The sequence below is a fragment of the Podarcis pityusensis genome, assembly GCF_964106645.2.
Source record: "Podarcis pityusensis genome assembly, chromosome: W".
Taxonomy (NCBI): Eukaryota; Metazoa; Chordata; class Lepidosauria; order Squamata; family Lacertidae; genus Podarcis; species Podarcis pityusensis.
This window is the reverse complement of record NC_138045.1, coordinates 3,748,377-3,772,021: the sequence shown is the minus strand read 5'-3', so window position 1 is coordinate 3,772,021 and position 23,645 is coordinate 3,748,377. Positions and strand designations below refer to the sequence as shown.

The following is a 23,645-nucleotide window of genomic DNA, read 5'->3' as shown; positions in this document are numbered from 1 at the left end:
CCAAATGGCTTCCAGTGAGTGGTAGGGGATGTTTTATCCCATGTTGATGGCCTTTCAGCTGATTCCCGTTGGAATCCGGAGTTAACCAGGGCTATTGACTGCCTGGCTCCAAAGCGCCCTCTCCGATTGCATGGAGCCCAGACAGCCCTGTGGTTTTCCCCGGATCTGAGGGCAGTGAAACAATCGTTGAGATGGCTAGAGCGCCGGTGGCGGAAAACTCATTCTGAATCGGATCGGACACAGGTTAGAGCTCAACGTCAAGCCTGCCAAGTGGCGACGGCGAAAAGGACCTTCTTCACTACCTCTACTGCATCTGCAGAAAACAGCAGCAGGAGACTCTTTCAGGTGGTTGGCAATCTATTGAAACCACCTTCGTCACCGGGGCCTGGTAGGGACCCCAAGGTCTCCTGCAATGCTTTTGCAAAGTTTTTTGCAGATGAAGTCGCTCAGATTCGGAAGGAGGTAGACTCCACCGTGGGAGCAGGGCCAGGGCGGGAGAGTGCTGGAGTCCTGTCTAGTCATGTTATATGGGATCAATTCCAATCTGTTACCTCCGAGAATGTGGACAGGCTGCTTGGACGAGTGAAACCAACCACCTGACTCCTTGATCCTTGCCCATCCTGGCTAATAAAACCGAGCCGGGAAGGGCTGGGCGATGGGCTCTGCGGGGTGGTGAATGCTTCTCTCTGTGAGGGAGCCTTCCCAGACCCACTGAAAGAGGCGGTCATTAAACTGCTTCTTAAAAAAACATCTCTAGGCCCAGTCAATATGGCCAACTATCGCCCAGTCTCAAATCTTCCATTCTTGGGCAAGGTGATTGAGCGAGTGGTTGCTGAACAACTCCAAGCACGCCTGGAGGATGCGAACCATTTGGATCCCTTCCAATCGGGATTCAGGCCTCATCAGGGGACTGAAACTGCCTTGATCGCGCTGGTCGATGATCTCCGGCGGGCTAGGGACAAAGGTGAGAGCTGTTTCCTAGTTCTGCTGGATCTCTCAGCCGCCTTTGTTACCATCGACCATAACATCCTTCTGGACCGTCTAGAGGGGCTGGGAGCTGGGGGCACTGTCATACAGTGGTTCTGCTCCTTTCTCCTGGGCTGTGTCCAGAAAGTGGAGATGAACATGAATGTTCAGACCCTTGGGCTCTCACTTGTGGGGTGCCTCAGGGTTCCGTCCTCTCCCCCGTGCTTTTTTATATCTATATGAAGCCGCTGGGAGATCATCAGGGGGGTTGGGCTGGGTGTATGCAGGATGCAGATGATACCCAGCTTTACCTCTCTCTTAAATCAGAACCAGTGAAGGCGGTGAAGGTCCTGTGAGAGTGTCTGGAGGCGGTTGGAGGATGGATGGCGGCTAACAGATTGAGGTTGAATCCTGACAAGACAGAAGTACTGTTGGGGGGGCGGGCGGGGGGGGACTCCCTGGTCCTGAATGGGTTAACTGTGCCCCTGAAGGACCAGGTGTGCAGCCTGGGAGTCATTTTGGACTCACAGCTGTCCATGGAGGCGCAGGTCAATTCTGTGTCCAGAAGGAGCGTCTCCAACCCCATCGTTCAGCCCGGACACTGAGATCCAACGCCAAGGGCCTTCTGGCGGTTCCCTCACTGCAAGAAGTGAGGTTACAGGGAACCAGGCAGAGGGCCTTCTCAGGAGAGGTGCCTGCCCTGTGGAACGCCCTCCCATCAGAGGTCAAGGAAAAGACATCTGAAGGCAGCCCTGTTTAGGGAAGTTTTTAATGTTTAATGCTGTATTGTGTTTTTAATATCCGATTGGGAGCTGCCCCAAGTGGCTGGGGAAACCCAGCCAGATGGGCGGGGTATAAATAATAAATTATTATTATTATTCTAAGTGAGCTGGAACTGCGCAGTGCTTACATTCCTAAGGGCACCTTTACAGATCCTATTTCTTACATATAAACCAGCTTTGTATCACTGGCCCATTTATCCACGTATTGCCTGCTCTGCTTGACCATCAGCTCTCCAGGGGGCAGTCATGTGGGCTGTCTTTTTTTAATTGGAGATCTTGTTTTAAGCCAGTTCTTAGGATCATACACCAGGGTGGCTACCACCCACTTTACAGCCCAAAGCAGATTTCAGCAGGCGGGAGGAAGGTAAGGAAGAGATTTGTTTGGCACCCCCAATATTTTGTTGTTGTTGCGGCTTCAAAGTGCTGCACATCACATAGGGGAGGGGGGAATGAGTCACCTGATGACATCACTGCGACTTCAGGTGAGCAACCCCACCAACCTCTACCACCAGCTGAATCAAGCTACCCACCCCTGAAGCTATCAAATAACTACTGGCCTTCTGCCTGCCCAAATCTGCTATGACTGTCTCTGTCATCAGCCAGCCCCAACACAGCCAGGATATAGTGGGCTATCAATCAAAGCAAATTACCTCATGGAAGGATGGCAACTCATCCTTTGCTTTATGGTACTCATCCACACACTCTATGCAGTAACAGAGGTCATTATTGGCTGAAGCAAATTCATTTGCAGGCAATGTAGAGGAAGCATAACTTTTTAGCAGGTTGATGACTGAATCATCAGAGGTGCACCAACGACATGCACCCATTCTGCAGATAAACACAAAAATAAAAAAAGAGAAAGAGAAATAATTATTTGTAATTATTTGAAAACACGAACACAGAAATGTTCTGAGTAAAGTTCAACAACATAGAAAGCTGCTTTATATCGAGCCACACAAAAGAACACAGATGAGCCTGACATATCAGGCCAATCACCCATCTAGTCCAGCACCCTGTTCTCAGTTGCCAACCAGATGCCTGTGGGAGACTGGCAAGCAACACCCAAGCACAACTGCACTCTCCCCTCCTGCTGTTTCCAGAAACTGGCATTCAGAAGTATTATTGCCTCCAACCATGGAGGCAGAGCATAGCTGTCATAGGTAGTAGTCATTGACGGCATTATGCTCCTTGAATTTGCCCAAACCTCTTTTAAAGCCATCTGATTTGGTGGCCATCATTGCCTCCTGTTGGATCGTTGTGTTCCATCTAACACAATATTGTCTGCACTGACTGGCACCAGCTCTCCAGGGTTTCCTACAGAGGACAACACCCAGCCCTACCTGGAGATAGTGAGAACTGACTCTGGGACTGTTTAAATTCAAAGCAGATGGTCCACCACTGAGCTACAGCCCTTCCCAAGTTATCTCAGGGAGAAGCTCCCATACACAAACCCATACTTGTACATACAAGAACTACCAATACAGTGGTACCTTGGTTTACAACCATAATCCGTTCTGGAGGTCTGGTTGTAAACCAAAACAGGTTCCGGGTTTGACGTGGTTGTAATCCAAAATGGTTGTAATCCAAAGTGGTTGCAATAATAATAATAATAATAATTATTATTATTATTATTTATTTATACCCCGCCCATCTGGCTGGGTTTCCCCAGCCACTCTGGGCGGCTTCCAACAAAGTATTAAAATACAGTGGTCTGTTAAACATCAAAAGCTTCCCTAAAGAGGGCTGCCTTCAGATCTTCTAAAAGTCTGGTAGTTGTTTTTTTTGTTAACATCTTGTGGGAGGGAGTTCCACAGGGCAGGTACCACTACCGAGAAAATGAACAAGGAATCTGCCAATGCTTGAAGAGAATATATGCACAACCCTCCTATGTTCCCAGGGGAAATTGGGCAGTCTCATACTATAGTTGCACCCAGGAAGATTGTTAACACTTTTTATTATTATTTCTCAAGGCCTTTGAAATGCAGTTTCTTGGATTACGCCGGACAAGAGTGTAAACAGAGGCTGAACATGGAGCCTGGCACACTTCCCTTGCGTAGCTTGCAAGCTATCCGTGCTCTGCGAAAGTCCTCCTCAGGCCTCTTTCTCTTGCCGGTAGCAGAGCGAACACAGCGGTGAGAAGCGGATTGCAGCACGTGTGTAATAATTCAGAGCAGACACAAAGGCCTTCTTATCTTCTTAGCCTTTAATCATGTAGAATAACACCATAAATTCAGACCTGGCGAGAACTGACACATTCTCCCTCTCGCATAGCGTCCCAGAGTCAGACTGAAACACTCGGAGTCAAACCCCTCCCTTAAGTGTTTCTAACCACGCCTCAGGAAAGAGACGTCACCAGAACTCTTTAACTCTGTGAGTTCTGAAACCATTAACACCCCCTCTCGTCACGAATCCTGAGGGAAACTGTGAACCCCTATTTACAGACCTCTTTGAGTTCAACTCACCTCCCATTGCCTTTTGCCTCCCACTGGCATCTATCCCAGGCAATTGTTGAATCCCTTCCACACTCCTAGAATCACACTGTGCGAAACCAACCCACGCACTGGTGACCTGAAACCTCTCCGGTGGAATCCCCTTTGTGGTCCGAGTTGACCGCCGGAGCACAACCTCGGGCGCTCCTCCTGACCCACTGGGGTCAGCAAGTGTGTCTCCAGCAAGCTCAGAAGACTCCCCCTCTGACTTGCTGCGTCTTCGGGCCTCCTGCACTTGGCTAACAGGAGATGAAGGCTCGCTCTTGGGTTCCCTCTTAACCTGTGGAGAAACCCACCCCTGTGCTTGACCATCATCAGCAACCTGGTCTTCAGCAACAGGCTCCGCCTCTGCCTCTCCTTCCTCCCTTTCTTCCTCCTCAGAATCGGACAAGCATTCTGAGAGAAAATCAGAACCAACCCTAGGCTGTGACCAACCACCCTGCTCAAAGAACTCAGCATGCTTGCTGACCAGCAGCTTGGTCTGATCACCCTCTGGGTATGCAAACTTCCACCCATTTGTTGCAGGATCATACCCACAGAAGATCATGTCCTGGTACCTAGGACCACCCTCCTTCCGTTGCGCTGTTGGTATTGGCACTGAAGCCCTGGAACCAAACGAACGGAAGAAATGCACCTGTGGCTTTCTCTTGTGCAACAGAAAATACGGTGTGTCACCTACATCGTGATTGTAGGACCTGTTAAAAACAAAGCTGGCAAACTTCCAAGCCTCACTCCAAAAGCCCTGAGGCAGCCCAGAGTCACACAGCAAAACCCTGACAACTTCAGCCAGTGCTTCACTCCTGTGCTCTGCCACGCCTCTCTCTTGAGGAGACTTTGCACCCGTCACCTGGTGACGAATTCCCTTTTCCTTGAAGAACTCCTTCAGAGCAGACCCAGTGAATTGTGACCCACGGTCGCTCCTGAACTCTTGCACCTTGGTGGAGAACCTTAGTTCCACCTCCGCAACCCAATCCTGGATGAGTTGCGCCGCTTCTCTCTGCGTCCTGAGAGAGAAAGACCATAAATTCTGAGAAAAATCATCCGCTATCGTTAGCAGATACCTGGCCCCACCCAGACTCTCACACTTCATTGGCCCTGTAAGGTCTGTGTGAACCAACTCAAAAGGTTTTGTGGTTACCCTCTTTACCCCGGGAAACCTGCACCTTTGAACCTTGCTGCATGCCCTGCACACTAGGGATCCCTCACATGGCGTGATTTTACAACCTTTGGTGCAGCCTGGCAACCTCTTAACATCTTCCAAACAAGCATGAGACATTCTCTTGTGCCATATATGAACACATGAATCATGGCTGGGAACACTAGCACACTGCGCCTGTGCTTTCCCTGCATTCCCCCCACCCTTCAGAGGTGTTTCCAGAACAAAGAGATTGTCCTTGCTTTCCATGTTGACAAGTTGCCTCCCCCCTCTGAAAATGGAACAGGTATCATTTTCAAAACAAATTTTGTATCCCTGCTTCGCCAGAGCAGAAATCGATAACAGGCAACACTTCATCCCTGGTACAATGAAGCACTCCAGCTCCGCCTGCAAAACAGAAACATAGACATTTGCTGCTTTAGAAACTTTCTTTTTGTCCCGTCAGCTAATGTAACAGTCATTCCAGCTGAAACAGCTCTGCAATTCCGCAGCTCCCCAGCAGATGGCGTTATCAGGTGATGACTCGCTCCTGAGTCCAACACCCACTTCACAGCTGTGTCCCTGCTGGCATTGCTCTGTAGCGTTGCCATGCCAACAAACGCCTGGCTGCACCTGTCCTTGGCAGCGTCCGTAACCGCAACATCCGGCGTTGCTCTGAAGACTGGACTTATCTCAGAGTTCCCAGACAGCTCTGCAGCACGTATCTCCCTCTGCAGCAGATGGCTGGCCTTGAAGCCTTTAGCTCTGTCCTGTTTCCCAGGCTTCGACTCACGACGCAAACAACTCTTGGCAGCCTTTGGAAAAAGAGGCTTTTCTGAGCTTTTACTGCTCACCGCCCCCCCACTGCTCCCAGGGCTCCCAGGACGCTTTCCTGCACCCCCAGTGATGGGTAAAGGGCCCCCAGGAGCTTGCCTCTCTCCAAGCTCCTCACGCAGACATGTTGCATCACCCACGCAGCTTTTAGACTCTGCTAAACCAGCAGCAACAGCAGCAGTGGCAATAGTCCCTTCGCCCCCCTCAGGGGTCCCACAGCCTTTCCCAGCTGTGTACCGGCTTTCCGTGCTCTCATGCCTCTCCTGTCCTGATGCAGCCATCTCCCGGCCCTTGCTTCCGCCCCCAGCTTTACACGCTTCCTGGAGAGCTACCCAAGCGACCTCAGGCTTCCTTGCATCCAGAACAATAGGCCTCAAACCAGCACTCACGATCGTCTGCCATCTCCTCCCCCGGGGGCTAAGCGTACTCACGTCTCGGCAGTAGCTTCCTCCGCCTCCCGGCTCCGGCAGACCGGTCCTCCCCAGCGAGCTCCTTCCAGCTTCAAAGACACAGCTCCAGAGCTCCAGCTGGCCCCAGCAACTTTTCAGCTAGCTTGCTGGCTTCCCCCACACGTGGGACGTTCCTGCAATGCTTCAAAGCGTTGGCAAGCATCCATAACCTCTTGGATTACGCCGGACAAGAGTGTAAACAGAGGCTGAACATGGAGCCTGGCACACTTCCCTTGCGTAGCTTGCAAGCTATCCGTGCTCTGCGAAAGTCCTCCTCAGGCCTCTTTCTCTTGCCGGTAGCAGAGCGAACACAGCGGTGAGAAGCGGATTGCAGCACGTGTGTAATAATTCAGAGCAGACACAAAGGCCTTCTTATCTTCTTAGCCTTTAATCATGTAGAATAACACCATAAATTCAGACCTGGCGAGAACTGACACATTCTCCCTCTCGCATAGCGTCCCAGAGTCAGACTGAAACACTCGGAGTCAAACCCCTCCCTTAAGTGTTTCTAACCACGCCTCAGGAAAGAGACGTCACCAGAACTCTTTAACTCTGTGAGTTCTGAAACCATTAACACAGTTTAGGGAAGTTTTAGAGTGAATGCATTAAAAGCTATAGCTTCCTGTGGTTCAGTTGATGTCTTCCAGTTTTTTACATGTAGCAGTTTGATGGTTGTTAGCTCCCCAGTTTCCTTTTGGAAAGGAGAAGCAGTTTAGAAATTTGAAGTGATAAATTCCACAAGATCACAAGAAATGGGATGCGCAAACTTCAGCTTTAGCTATGGATCCTTAATACGTAAACTGTTCTCTGCTTCTTGGATAGGCTTGTTTTAAGACAATTCAAAATTTCTCTCTAATAAAATATAAATATTTACCTCAAATACACATTAAAGCAGATAAAGGCTAGCGAAATTTTCACTTTCACTTTTCCCATGTTTGCATTTACTCTTGGCTTAATCACAGATAACTTTCTAGTGACGCCACCCTGTGTCACTTACTTCCTGTTCTTTGTAACCAAATAATAGTAATCATAATTTTATTATTTGTACTCTGCCCATCTGACTCGGTTTCCCCAGCCACTCTAGGCAGCTTCCTGCAGATAAAGAACACAATAAAACATCAAACATTCCCAATAACCCCCACTACTTTCTTTATATTTATTTTACAGGCAAATATACTGCACAAATCAACTAGGTGGTGGACACATTTGTAAAGCAGCATAAAAGTACTTAGCACCTGGACAGAGATATGCAATAGTAGGACTGGGCGATATCTGGGTTTCAACCAGAGGACTCCTCTGCTGAGTCCCTGAGGGCCCCATTCCTGCCTCTCTCCACCTGGCCTAGAGCGGGGCCTGACAGGCCCATGAGGACTGCTGCTCAGCAGAGAGGACCTCTTTTTTTAAAAAAACTGTTTTTAAACTGTTTCGATAGCCTTTTAAATTGTTTTTTCCCCCAACAACCTCAGATATGCAGATGACACAACCTTGATGGCAGAAAGTGAGGAGGAATTAAAGAACCTTTTAATGAGGGTGAAAGAGGAGAGCGCAAAATATGGTCTGAAGCTCAACATCAAAAAAACGAAGATCATGGCGACTGGGCCCATCACCTCCTGGCAAATAGAAGGGGAAGAAATGGAGGCAGTGAGAGATTTCACTTTCTTGGGCTCCATGATCACTGCAGATGGTGACAGCAGCCACAAAATTAAAAGACGCCTGCTCCTTGGGAGAAAGGCGATGGCAAACCTAGACAGCATCTTAAAAAGCAGAGACATCACCTTGCCAACAAAGGTCCGTATAGTTAAAGCCATGGTTTTCCCAGTAGTGATGTATGGAAGTGAGAGCTGGACCATAAAGAAGGCTGATCACCACAGAATTGATGCTTTTGAATTATGGTGCTGGAGGAGACTCTTGAGAGTCCCATGGACTGCAAGAAGATCAAACCTATTCTTCATTCTGAAGGAAATCAGCCCTGAGTGCTCACTGGAAGGACAGATCCTGAAGCTGAGGCTCCAACACTTTGGCCACCTCATGAGAAGAGAAGACTCCCTGGAAAAGACCCTGATGTTGGGAAAGATGGAGGGCACAAGGAGAAGGGGATGACAGAGGACAAGATGGTTGGACAGTGTTCTCGAAGCTACAAACATGAGTCTGACCAAACTGCGGGAGGCAGTGGAAGACAGGAGTGCCTGGTGTGCTCTGGTCCATGGGGTCACGAAGAGTCGGACACGACTAAACGACTAAACAACAACATAGAGATTCTCTATCTCCAGGCTCTCTGTCCAGTGGGGGGGGGGACCTAGATTGTTTGTTCCTGGCGTTGGGCAATCAGGACAGATTAGGGATTCTGCTAGTTTACCACCCGCCTCACTGCCCAGCAGTCTCCCTGCCTGAGATGACAGAGTTGGTCTTGGAGGCAGTGTTGGGGACTCCCAGACTACTGGTTCTGGGAGACTTCAACATCCATGTTGAGACAGCTGGCTCTGGGGCGGCTCAGGACTTCATGGCTGCCATAACAACCATGGGGCTGTTTCAACATGTCACCGGCCCAACACACAAGGCAGGCCAACACTCCGGACCTTGTTTTCTGGACTGGACAGGAAGAGGGTGATTTGAAGGTGGCGGACATTGACATCAGTCCCTTGTCGTGGTCAGATCACTTCCTGTTGAGATTTAGGATGTCAGCACCTTTCCCCCTCCGCAGAGGGGGATCTATTAGAAAGGTCTGCCCTCAAAGGCTGATGGATCCAGTGGGATTCCAAACAGGTCTGGGGGATTTTTCGGCTGATATGACTGGCGCCCCTGTCAAAGCCATTGTTCAGCCCAGACACTGAGGTCCAGCCCAGAGGGCCTTCTGGTGGTTCCCTCACTGCAAGAAGCCAAGTTACAGGGAACCAGGCAGAGGGCCTTCTCGGTAGTGGTGCCCGCCCTGTGGAATGCCCTCCCATCAGATGTCAAAGAGAAAAACAACTACCAGACTTTTAGAAGACATCTGAAGGCAGCCCTGTTTAGGGAAACTTTTAATATCTGAAAAACTATTGTATTTTAATAGTTTGCTGGTGCCGCAATCCTCCCCAAGGGCCGATCTCTCTCTTTTTTTAATTAATTTATATCCATACACGATCTTAGGTACATGTACAGCCTTAAATAGTTATACCATTAAATATTGATTTAAACTTGTATTTGTACATACTCTTTTCTTATAATTTCTAACTAAACAAAAATAAACCAAAGTAAAAAATCCAATAAACTAAATTATATGAAAACAGACTTCAGTTCCGGCTGCTGCAGAGGAAAATGTCAGTGTGCTGAGTGTCGTCTGTGACACGGAGCCGGCGGAGAGGCTTTGAGGGCAGCGCCAGAGCTCAGCGCACCCCCCCCAAAGAACCCCACAGGCGTGTGGGGACCCAAGGGTTCCTGCAGAGCAAGAATTCTCCCCCCCCAGCACCCCCCGGCTGCTGTTTAGCACACGGGAGGAAAGGGGAAGAGGCTTGAGAACGCTCCAGGCAACAACGCAACCTCCTGCTGAAGCTACGATCCGTCACCAGAAGCAGCAGACCTTCCTAATTAGAGGTAAAAGCCAATAAAACAATTTAAAGGCGCAGTTAGACCATAAAACTGTCGGGATTCAAGCCTATCTAAGTAGTAACTGGCAACTCTCCAGGCACCTGGCTTGATCTCCTGTTGACCTCCCTGTCTGCATTCCTCAGCAAGACCCAGGCAGAGGTCGCGATAGGCGATCCTTCTCAGCGTGAGAAGAACACCCCCCCCTCTTTGTTCCCCCCCCCCAGCAGGGGAAAGAGATAGACAGAAAAGTATTTACATGCCTTTATTTCTGTCTTTGCAGCGTTACAAAAAACATGACTGCTCTCTTCAAACTCCAGCAGTCGAGAGACAAACACCTCCTGTACTTCCTGTACAGCTCATATTACACTCTGAGCTAATTCCGGTGCTTCGCACTGTGAATTGACTGTCCCTCTGTTTCCCACGGACAGTCCCAACATCATGTGATGTTTTCAAGCTAGCAGCTCGCAGCTGCATTGCTTCTATATCGTAACAAAAACTTCAATTTGGCGAAAAGGAAACAAAATAGGAAGTCAGTTTCCGATCTTTGCGGACAGGCTCTGCAAGGGAATTTTTTTGTGAATGGGACTCAGACCTTGTTTATTGCTATGGAGAATTGCTACAGCTAACTTTGACTGGAAGGATGGTTACATTCTAATGGCTTGCAACTTTAACTGTATCCAGTTACCCAGTGAGATATAAGTGAAAATCTACACAGCTGGAGGTTTAAGCAACTTTATAAAAAATTTTGGAAGAGCTAAAGAAGAAAGGGGGAAGTAAAGACAGGAAGCCTGCAGGGAACTCTTGCACATTTGGGGGGCAACCTCCAAAATAAAAGTAGAAAAGAGCCTGGAACAGCTTCCCAAGTACTCTAAAGTACCCCAAAAAGAAATGGGTAAAGGTACCCCTGCCCGTACGGGCCAGTAGTGTCCGACTCTAGGGTTGTGCGCCCATCTCACTTAAGATGCCGGGGGCCAGCGCTGTCCGGAGACACTTCCGGGTCACGTGGCCAGCGTGACGAAGCTGCAGCTGGCGAGCCAGCACCAGCACAGCACACGGAAACGCCGTTTACCTTCCCGCTATATATCTACCTATTTATCTACTTGCACTTTTTAGGGGTGCTTTCGAACTGCTAGGTGGGCAAGAGCTGGGACCGAAAGACGGGAGCTCACCCCGTCGTGGGGATTCGAACCGCCGACCATACGATCGGCAAGTCCTAGGCACTGACGTTTTACCCACAGCGCCACCCGCGTCCCTTTAAAAAGAAAAAAGAAATGGGGGAGTTCTCCAAATAAGATTTGTTAATCAAAGCCTCAGCTGCTTGATAATTGGAACTTTAGTTGCCTGTGAATTTGCGATTTGGAAAACAAGACTACGGCCATGGGATTAAAAATAAGAACTAACTAAAAGGACCTACAAGTTATGGAAATATTGCAAACCACCACCATTTGAGAGACTATAAGTAGATAAGTATAATTTAAAGAATAATGTCTTCTCTGCTGGTTTTTTTTTTTTAAAAAAAAATAATATTTATTGATTTTCCAACCATTTAAACACAATAAAACAGAAAAACAAAAAAGGAAAAGAAAAAGCAAAAAAAAGAAAGAACATAAGATTAACAAATCAAGACGCAAACCATTTAAAACACAAAACAATTTCGATATCTTAACTTTCATTCCCTTATTTCCACGACCTCCTCACACCTCGCTTTTTGTATTCCACTTCTATTAATTGTTTCAGCAATTCCTTTCCATCTTCCTCTGTTTTCTCTTCTATAATTATCTTAACATATTCTAATCTTATATTTCCCTTTAATACTCTATTAATCTATTTATACCTAATTCCTTATAGCATTTCTACTGAAGCCGTATAACTTCATTCCAACATTTTTCTAACATTCATTATTTTAACAAAATTTCTATAAATAGTCTTAAACTTTTTCCAATCTTCTTCCACCGACTCTTCTCCCTGGTCTCGGATTTCTGCCAGTCGTTTCCGCCAATTCCATATAGTCCATCAACTTCATCTGCCATTCTTTCCGGATAGATAAATCTTGTGTCTTCCAGTTCTTCACAATGAGTATTCTTGCTGCTATTGTAACATACGTGAAAAGAGTTCTGTCCTTCTTTAACACCAATTGGCCAACCATGCCCAAGGGAAAGGCCTCTGGTTTCTTCAAAAAGGTATATTTAAATACCTTTTCCATTTCATTATGAATCATCTCCCAAAGTGTCTTAATCCTTGGGCATGTCCACCAAAGGTGAACTCTAATCCTCAAAGTCGTCTGTTTTTCTTTAAGTTCAGTCATCGCAAGCGTCAACTTATATTCATCAAGTTGCTTCTGTATAGCTGGGGCTCTCTTTCTCTCCAGTTGTGTTTCTTTACATTCAGCAACAACAACTTTTTCCCTGGCCTCCTCCGCAGTTTGCCATACCAAAATCGGTTCCTGTGTCAATTTCTGGGTGATTTCTATATTGGTATTATTTATACTTTCTATATTTACGTTAATTTTAGTGATTGGAACATCCACTTTCGCATTTATCGTGTCCATTTTCCTGTGAAGCTGATCCAATGAGTCATTTATCTTAAATAACGCAGCCACTAGGGCCTCTTCTGTCAACATTTCTCTTGGTTTTACATATACTGGTACAAAGGCTGCAACAAAAAGAGCAAGGGGACCTGGTGGTGGACCTCTCCTGGATTATTGCCAAGTCCTCCCAGACCTTAGTGTTTTGTCAGCAGTTAACTGATCTGTTTTTCCTCTTCCATTAACCATAACACTTAAAAGATTCAAGGTCAGTCCCAGAGTCTCACGGTTTTTAACTTGCAGCTGGAAATTTCCCTAACCCAACTCTTGTAAAGCAACCGGTTTCAAAAGCTTCCACTAGGGGGAAACAGTTTCTATTTGTAGTAGTCAATAGTATCCTCTTTTAAACAATCCAAAGTTAGTTTCAAGTTAGTTTCAATTTTCAGTTACTTTTACTCCTTTTTGAAACAGCCGGAAACAGTAGAAACAATGTATTTCTCTTGTTTAACTAGCTGTCAATGAACGTTCTAAACACTGTCAATGAACATTCCACAATACGTCAGTCCTCCTAGCAGCCCGTTTCCAGGGTCAGAGCGGCGGTGTTTTAGATCTCTTCGCTCTCTCCTGCAGGCATACTCAGTCCTCAACTTCCCCCCCTCTTCTCCTGCCTCCAAAGGGGGGTTTTGTTCTTTACCGATGGAAATTTAATCTTTTACAAAAGACTTTCCAGGACTCCAGCTTGCAACTTCATTGCCTCAGTCTATTTACAAAAGGGGGAGGCGGACTTCCTGTTTTGAACCTCCCCGTTACGATGCCAAATTCAACATTTAGAAATCCAATTCTTCCGCTTAAACTCTACTCACGGGTAACCACTTTTAAAATCCAATTGTCCACAGGAAAAGGTCAGCGCTCTCCGGCAACCGCTATGCGGCTTCGCTCCGTGGAAGCAGACGATTCGATGCACCGCGCCACTCACCCCATGTCGCTCCGGAGCCCCAAAAACCGGGGTTCCCCGTGAGTGGGGGAGGCGCAAAAGGTGCCCGCCGAATCCCACGCTCACAGGCTCCTCCCGCCTGTGATTTTAACGGGTCTCCGCCTTCGCCGTGGCGGCCAGACCCAAGTTCCCACGGAGCAAATTCCTCCCGGTCAGAGGAATTCAGCCATTGCCGGAGGCGCCTCCCCGGAAGTCTGGTTTTTTTATTTGTTTTGTGCGTGCCTTTTGTTCCAAGACAATACTGGAAATTTGACTGGCCTAATATATTTTTTTAATTTACCTCCCTTGTTCTTGGAATATTAACTGGTCCCCCCCCCTTATTGTTAAATATTGTATTTACATATTCTATGTTACATGTTTTATTGAAAGTTTCCCTTTTTTTTTCCTTTTTCTTTTTATATCTTCCTTTGCTTAGGGGATAAAAGTGAATGTGAAAGTGTGACGGGGGGAGAGATAGCTGACAAAAGGGAAAGGGAAACCGGAAGAAAGCTGGGAGGGGGTGATAGCTGTACAGCCGAACAGATTCAGAGCTGGCAGGTGTGACCTTGAACAACTCATACAATACATGGAACCAACAGATAATAAATGTCGGGGCCAGACAGAATAACAACACGTAAAACAGCAGCTTCGGTTGCTGCTGCAGCTGCAAGATGGGCCAGTGTACAGGGCGATAATGGGGAAAAAGGCGACAAAGAACAGACAGACCCTTTTGCACTGCAGCTTTTAGAATTTAGGAAAGAGATGATGAAATCAATGCAAGAATTTACACAACAGGTCTGTAGTGACATGGAAAAATCTAATTTATCATTGAAGGAACAAGTACATAGAGATATTGAGAACTCAAACAAAGTTCTAAAAGAACAGTTTGGGATATTGGGAGATAAGGTTAGCAATTTGGAGACAAAGGTAGATAAATTAGAAAAATTAAGAGAGGATGTCACAGAAGTAAGAGAGGAACAAAAAGGGATGTCAGGATTGGTACAAGGGGTTCAAGAGAAACAGAGTGATTTAGAAGATCAGGTTTTACTTCTGCAATTACAAGAACGGGACAGGACGGTCAGAATCAGAGGGCTACCAGACTCTGACTCTGAGCCAGTCCTAGAGACATATGTGACACAGACAATTTCAGAGTGGATGGGGGAAAGTAAAGATTGGCTGGATGGCTCAGTTGAAAGCTGTTTTGGAATTAAATCGTTTCAGAGAAGAACAGAAGCAGCCAGGAGACATTTTGTTAACATTAGTGACAAAAAAAGTGAAGGACACAATCCTTCAGAATAGCTTTGAAAATGATCTCGTGGTTGCTGGACAGAAAGTAGGCATTTTTAGAGAAATTCCTCTGAAATTGAGATTAAGAACAACAAAATACCGGTTTTTGACAACGGCTCTTAGGCGAGCTGACATCAGATACAAATGGGAATTTCCTGAGGGTATCTCCTTTACATACATGAAGAGGAGATATAAACTGACATCAGAATTTCAGGCGAGAGAATTCCTGGATAAAAATAGGAGAGACTTAGACCCCAAACAAGACAGGGGAGACCCCCGATCTGAGCAAAAGAAAGCCTTGGAACAGGCTTTCAGGGAAAACAGATATTGTAACTGACTCTGGAAATGGCCAATCTTAAATTACTGAGTTGAAATGTTAACGGTTTAAATTATGAAGCCAAACGACATCGGATTGAACATGTAATAGCAAAACAGAAATTGGATATAATGTGTCCCCAAGAGACACATATTGCAAAAAAGCATAAAAGGGTCTTAATTAACAAAAAATTAGGTATGGATTTCATCTCATCAGATAAAACAAAAAAGAGAGGAGTTGTTTTTTTATATTAATCCTGCACTTGAACCCAAATTGATTCAGGACGAAAAAGGCAGAATTTTAATAATACAAATTAAAATCCAGGGAGAGAAAGTGATACTGCTTGGTATTTATGCCCCTAATGATAAAAAAGCATTTTTTTTCCAGAAAACTAGAAACAGAACTACTTGAATTTGCAGATCAAAAGATTATATTAATGGGAGACTTAAATGGAGTTCCAACTTTAGACAAAGACAGATCAGCCAGGAAAAAAGAGACCAAAGATGGTAAACTGCCAAAACCTTTTTTTGACATGACTCAAATTCTAAAGCTGATAGATATCTGGAGAATGAGACACATGTTTGATAGAGTATACTTTTTACAGCCATGTACATGACAGCAGCTCAAGAATAGACTCTGTATGGATTTCCAAAGAATTGGAAACAAGAGTCAAAAAATTTGAAATCAATCCCAGAACCTTTACAGACCACAATTCCCTGACTATGGAATTACAAAAAGAAAGCCAAATCTCTTTTAGATGGAGATTAAATGATGATTTATTAGATGATCACAAATTTGTTGAAAAAGCAAAAAAGCCCTTGATGGATTATTTTGAAATAAATAGTCAAGGGCAAACAAAGTTACAGACGGTCTGGGATGCAAGCAAGGCTGTAATGAGAGGACTCTTTATACAACAAAACTCATTTAAAAGGAAATTGAGAGAGAAAAAGAAAAAAGAAATATTAGAGGAAATTATGAAAAAGGAGAAACAGCTGCCAAACAAAGCAAATAAAGAGGCAGTAAAACAGGCAATCAAAACATTACAAACCCAATATTCAATGATTATAAACGAGGAAATCAGCTGGAAAATAAAAAAAAGTAAAACAAAAATATTTTGAGCATGCAAATAAACCGGGGAAGTTGTTAGCCTGGAAGTGAATAAAAATGAACAAAGGAACTCCATAAATAAAATTAACATAAATGGCAGAATTATAGACAAGCTGAAGGAAATACGAGAAGGATTTCTTAAATATTTTTCTGAGCTGTATAGACAAGGGAAAGAAAAAAACATTTAAGATAGAAGAGTACATCAGAAATAGCAATATGCCATATTTAAAACAAAAACAAAGGAATATCCTTAACTCCCAGATAACAATGCAAGAACTACTTGAGGCAATAAAAGGCTCTAAAAATGGCAAGTCCCTAGGCCCAGATGGCTTTACGGCAAAATATTATAAGAAATTAAATGAACAATTAGCGAACCCATTGAAAGATGTCATGAATGAAATACTGAACACAGCTGAAATCCCAGAAACATGGAAACAGGCCTATATAACAGTAATTCCAAAACAAGACGCAGATTTACTGCAAATTAAAAACTATAGGCCTATCTCCTTGTTAAATAACAATTACAAATTGTTCGCAAATATTCTAGCTAACAGATTAAAAAATAAATAAATATATATATACATCAAGATCAAGCCGGGTTCTTAGCAGGAAAACAAATGAAGGAGAATATAAGGAATATTTTGAATATAATAGAATATTTGGAGGCTAAAAATGAAAAGAAAGTGGCAACGATGTATATAGACGCTGAAAAAGCCTTTGATAATGTTTCTTGGAAGTTCATGATAAAGCTGTTAGAAGAAATCAGAAGCGGTCCTAAAGCAATAGCAGCAATCTATTCAGAACAAAAAGCCAAACTAAGTATAAATCAGGTGATAACGGATGATTGTAAGATCCAAAAAGGAACAATACAAGGATGCCCATTGTCACTATTATTGTTTATTCTGGTTTTGGAAGATCTTGTAAAAAACGTAAGAGCAAATGAAGAGATTACAGGTGTAAAAACTGGGAAAAGTGAATTCAAGTTAAAAGCGTATGCAGATGACCTAGTGATAACAGTGGAAGAACCTAAAACTTTACTCCCTAAAGTAATAGAAAAAATTCAGAATTTTGGGGAAGTGGCAGAATTTAAGCTAAATAGGAATAAAACTAAATTATTAGTTAAAAACATGAAATAAGAAGAAAGAACTGAATTAGAACAAAACATTGAGATTGAAGTCCATAAAAAGGTTAAACGTTTAGGGATTTGGTTAATGTCAGGGAACTGCCATCGGAGCTAGAGGCGGAGGGAAGGCTCCAGAGGGATGGCGGAGAGGGTCCCAGTAGGGAGAGAGGCAGCCCGTCCGCTGGGGAAGGAAATCAGCGTAACACCAGTAGAGAAGGGGGGCAGATGGGGGAATCGGAGAGGAGGCTCCAAGACTCCTCGCCGGAGACCAGCGGAGAGAGTATGGGTCCTCCGCTGCCCACACCCTCCCTGCGCAGAAGGCTTCCGCGCAGGGAGAGTAGGAGGAGACTTGGCGTCAAACAACTTTTATGCTGGAAAAGGTTTAAGAAACGCCCACTGACGGATTCTGCCAGCGACTGAGACAGTCACGATGCTGGAGGCTGTTCAGTCAGAAAGGGTTTAACCAGGTAACCTCGCTAGCAGTGGCGGCAACTTACGCACGAGCAACCCCTAAATCCATTACAGCAATCCGTCAGTCCCCAACGTTGCTTGTGCGCAGCTCCAGAGAGGCAGCACCATGAGCCAGACCAGAGGAGCCGGAGAGACGGAGCAAGCAGCTGCAGTGCAAGGTCTGGTAGAGAGAAACCGAGACTTGGAACAGCATGTAGCTCTCCTGACGGCGCGGCTGGACGAAAGACGAGCTCAGGATGCTCAGGTCAGACCCACCCCCATCGCAAGGAAGGTACCGGGGCTGGTACACAAGTTTGGGGGGAAACCCCAGGACTACAATGCGTTCCGAACGGAAATAGAGTACGCTTTGGTACTGCAGCATGATGACTTTGCTAACGATGAGCAAAGGGTAGCCTACATTGTGGGGCATCTGAAGGATGTGCAGAGGTTCCTAGGGTTCAGCAACTTCTACAGGAAGTTCATCAAGAACTTCGCCCACTTGACGGCGCCCATCACAGATTGTCTCAGTAGCAAAAGGAAGTTCGCCTGGACAGAAAGTGCCCAGCAATCCTTTGAAAGACTGAAGAAGGAGTTCGCTTCGGAAGAGCAGCTCCTGCACGTTAATCTGGAGAACCCCATGAGGCTAGAGACCGACGCATCCGGCCGAGCCATTGGGGCGGTACTTTTGCAGCCGGGGGGGGGGCAAGCAGGACTGGAAGCCGTGTGCCTTTTTCTCGAGGAAGCTGAGCAAGTCGGAGCAAAACTATACGGTGTATGACCGCGACCTGCTGGCGATCTATGCGGCGTTTCGCCGATGGAGACATCTGTTAATAGGGGCGCAGCACAAGATCCAGGTTTGTACTGATCACAAGAACTTGGAATACTGGAGGACCGCGCGAGTACTCAACCAGAGACAGATTCGATTGGCACAGGAGTTCTCCAAGTTTTCCTTCGAAATCCGATACGTGCCAGGAGAGGAAAACGTGAGACCAGATGCTCTCTCCCGGAAACCGGAGTACATGGAAGGAGAGGGACCACCGGAGATCCGACACATGATCCCCGAGGACCGATGGGTGTGGGGGGGAGCCTTGGTTGGGAAACGAGAACTGGCCGGGCTTACTAGAAACGACGTGTTCGCTCAAACTAAAATCCGGGAACTCCGAGACGGAAGGGAAAACCATGGAGGGTTTGAAGAAAAGGAAGGGGTGCTGTACTATAAGGGGGCGCTGTATGTACTGGGGGAGACCTTGAGGGGGAAGGTACTCAAACAACTCCACGACAACCCTACAGCTGGGCACTTTGGACAGCACAAAACCATGCTGCTCGTCACCAGGCAGTTCTGGTGGCCCAGGGTGAGGGAGGATGTACGGGAATATGTACGGGGGTGCGACCGCTGCCAAAGGGCAAAGGGGGAGAGGGCTGCCCCCGCAGGGTTACTGGAACCCTTACCCACGCCAGGAAGACCCTGGGAGGTGGTGTCCATTGATTTTATGACAGATTTGCCAAAGTCAAGGGGGAAGACAGCAGTCATGGTAGTAGTCGATCTACTGACGAAGATGTGCCATTTCATAGCTTGCTCACATGCGGTGACGGCAGAGGAGACAGCCAAGTTGTTTGTGGATCACATCTTCAGGTTGCATGGGACGCCCTCGAGGGTCATCTCAGATCGCGGGAAACAATTTACTTCCCGGTTCTGGAGGAAACTCATGAGCTTGCTGCAGGTAGAGGTGGGCTTCTCGACGGCACGACACCCAGAAACCAACGGGCAAGCAGAAAGAGCGAACAGTATACTCCAGCAATACCTACGCTGCTACGTCAGCACGAGACAGAACGATTGGGTAGAGCAACTAGCACTGGCTGAATTTGCGTACAATAACGCTGAACATGTGCCCGTGGGGATGAGCCCGTTCATGGCCAATTATGGGTGTCACCCCAGGGCCTTCCCGGGGACGGGGGAGGAAGGGTGGAGTGTACCTACGGCAGAGCAGTTTGTGGAAGAAATGGAGGCCTTGCTCCAGCAACTCAAGATGAACTTGGAGCGGGCCAAGGAAGTTTACAAGAGGCAGACAGACAAGCGCCGTCGGGAGGGGGAGGCCATACGGCTGGGAGACCGAGTGTGGTTGTCAACCCAAGGGTTACCCCTAAAGGGAGGGTGCAAGAAGTTGCAGCCGAGGCGGCTGGGACCCTTTGAGGTAACACAGCAGGTGAACCCTGTGGCATTCAAGCTCAAGTTGCCTGACAGCACGAAGATACATCCGGTGTTCCATAGGTCCCTACTCTCACCGTACAGGGAGGGGCGGGAATTCCCGGGGTGGGAGGGAGGAGTCACCACCCACCCGCGGGTAGAGGAGAGGGAACTCCACAACCAAGCCACGGAAATACTCGATTCAAGGTGGCGAGGGCGCCAGGGTCCCCGCTGAGGCGGTCAATGATGGGTATCTAGTGGAAGAATTCCACAGCCTGTTCCCAGACAAACCAAAACCACTAGCGAGATTCCGGGAGGAAGAATTTGGAACCACAGACGACGAAGAGGAATTTGTGGGTTTTCCTGCCTCCGAAGAGGAGGGAGGGGAGGTGTCAGAGGGAGAAGAATCAGACTGGGAGGCCCACCCCGCGGCAAGAGTTCGGAGCGGGTGGGAAGCGGGTTTTGAATCCTCAGAGGATGGCGACAGCTCCTTCAGGGGATTCCCCGCATCATCGGCCGAGGAAAAGGACGAGGTTGGATCAGAAGGTCGGGCCGAGGGTGGGGGGGGGGTCCTGGGGGGGAGATGGATGTCAGGGAACTGCCATCGGAGCTAGAGGCGGAGGGAAGGCTCCAGAGGGATGGCGGAGAGGGTCCCAGTAGGGAGAGAGGCAGCCCGTCCGCTGGGGAAGGAAATCAGCGTAAGACCAGTAGAGAAGGGGGGCAGATGGGGGAATCGGAGAGGAGGCTCCAAGACTCCTCACCAGAGACCAGCGGAGAGAGTACGGGTCCTCCGCTGCCCACACCCTCCCTGCGCAGAAGACTTCCGCGCAGGGAGAGTAGGAGGAGACTTGGCGTCAAAGAACTTTTGTGCTGGAAGAAGTTCAAGAAACGCCCACTGACGGATTCTGCCAGCGACTGAGACAGTCACAATGCTGGAGGCTGTTCAGTCAGAAAGGGTTTAACCAGGTAACCTCGCCAGCAGTGGCGGCAACTTACGCACGAGCAAACCCTAAATCCATTACAGTTAACATCAAGAAATATAAACCTATCTAAAAATAACTATGAAAAAATTTGGCTTGAGGTAAAAAGAAATTTAGAACTATGGAGCAGAATGAATCTCTCAACGTTAGGAAAAATATTGGCGATTAAAATGAATGTGTTGCCAAAAATGCTATTTCTTTTTCAATCAATACCAGTCATTCTGAAAGATCAATGTTTTAAAAAATGGCAGAAAGAGATTTCAAGATTTATCTGGGGGGACAAAAGGCCAAGGATAAAACAGATGTAAAAGATAGAGGCAGGTTTGCCCTCCCAGACCTTAAATTGTATTATGAATCTGCTTGTTTGGTATGGATCAGGGACTGGATGAGATTGGATAAGCAAGAGGCATTAGAACTAGAAGGACATGACAACAGATTCGGCTGGCATGCATACTTATGGTACGGGAAAGGGAAGGTTCATAGAAGTTTTTACAACCATATAATCAGGAAATCACTAATGAGAGTATGGGAGAGATACAAAGACTTATTGGAACAAAAGACCCCATGGTGGCTTTCACTACATGAAGCATTACTGCTCAAACCACTTGGAAAGAAAGGAAAATGGCTCACATATGCTGATTTATTAAAGGAACATGATGGAAAATGGAAATTAAGAGATTATGATGAGATCAAAGAGCACTTTCAGAGTTGGTTGCATTATCGACAACTATATGAAACACATAAAGAAGACAGCAAGAAAGGATTTAGCTATACTAGATCTAGGTTTCAAACAGAAGTGATTGAAGGAAAATGAAACTACTGAAGGCCGCATACAGCATACTATTAGAATGGGAGACGAAAGATGAAGAGGTAAAATCAGTTATGATAAAATGGGCACAAGATGTAGGTCACAACATTATGATGGAAGATTGGGAAAAATTATGGAAAACTGACTTAAAATTTACAGTCTGTTCCCTATTGAAGGAGAATTACATGAAGATGATGTACAGATGGTACACAACACCAGTGCAGTTAGGGGAAATGTACAAAACTAGTTCAAATAGATGTTGGAAGTGTAAGGAAAAGGAGGGGACATTTTATCATATGTGGTGGGATTGTAAGGTAATTAAAAAAAATTGGGAAATGATATACAACGAATTGAAGAAAATGTTCCATTTAACATTTGTTAAAAAACCCGAGGCATTTTTGTTGAGGATTGTAGGGAAAGACCTGCCAAAAAAGTTGAAAAACATCTTCATGTATGCGACAACGGCAGGAAGAAACTAGAATACAAAAAAGGGAGGTGTGAGGAGGTCGATGAAACAAGTTAATGAAAGATAAAGATTTGGGAATATTGGATTTGCTTTTAAATCTTTTGTTTATTTTTGTTTTTTGATTCTGATGTATTGTGTGTGTGTTTTTTTTTGACTTTTGTTTTTATTGACTTATATTGTTTAATCTCTCTTTTTGTCTACCTTTTTTCCTTTTCTTTTTTCTTGTTTTTTCCTTTCTTTTTCTATAATTTTAAATTCTCAATAAATATCATTTTTTTTATAAAAAAAAGACAACGGCAGGAAGAGTTCTAATAGCACACGGATGGAAGACTGAAGAAACCCCAACTAAAGAATCATGGCCAGAAAAATGGATGGACTAGGCAGAACTGGCCAAACTGACATGCAAGCTACGGGACAAGGATAACTGTGACTTTAAAGATGAATGGGAACCCTCTACAAAGTATGCGAAGACACAACAAAGCGAACTGGACTCCTTGGCTGGTTTTGAATAAACATTCACAAACTTTTTATTGATAATAATCAGCTAAATAGTTTGAGGATTTATACAACTGCGTAACATGCAGGAAACAGCATTTTTAGAGAAATCAAAGACTGGAACTGAGGGAAGTCGGGGGGTGGGGGGGTGAGTTCTGTGGGGGGAGGTAGGGGAGGGAGAAAAATGGGGGGGGAATAAGGATGATATGTTTCTGGATAATATGTTTTGTTTTAATTTTGAATAAAAGTTATTAAAAAAAACAAAACCCAGACTTCCTGTCATTTCCCGATGTAAGTTTACATTTACGACACTGAATGTACTTATACTTCTTACCTTACTCTTACTATAGTTTCTAGTACTTTCTTATAACATATACCGTATTTTTCGCTCGATAACACGCACCCGACCATAACACGCACGTAGTTTTTAGAGTAGGAAAACAATATTCTAAACGAAACAGTGGATGTATGATTTTTGTGGTTCATGCTGTGGCCACAGACATGTGATCTGACGGTGAGTTTGGGGTAGCCCAATGCAAAAATCCTGAGGATCCATATGGATCCATGTTTGTAACCACGTTTTTGCACCACTGTGGCCCCAGGCAACAGTGGGTGCGTGATTTTTTTGGTGCAAACTGTAGCCACGGACATGCTATGTGATCTCATGGTGAATTTGGGGTGACCCAGTGCAAAAATCCTGAGGATCCATGTG

General features: G+C 46.0%; 1 protein-coding gene across 1 annotated transcript in view; it reads right to left on the bottom strand.

Moving 5' to 3' along the window:
* The window catches only part of LOC308467792 (putative helicase senataxin), a 232,024-nt gene that overhangs the window by 201,945 nt on the left and 6,434 nt on the right, over positions 1–23,645 (bottom strand). The window contains exon 2 of the mRNA XM_080989496.1: positions 2,399–2,576. Within this exon, the coding sequence (XP_080845622.1) occupies positions 2,399–2,575 (177 nt within the window). The 5' untranslated portion in view covers position 2,576. The remainder of the gene's footprint in view (positions 1–2,398; positions 2,577–23,645) is intronic.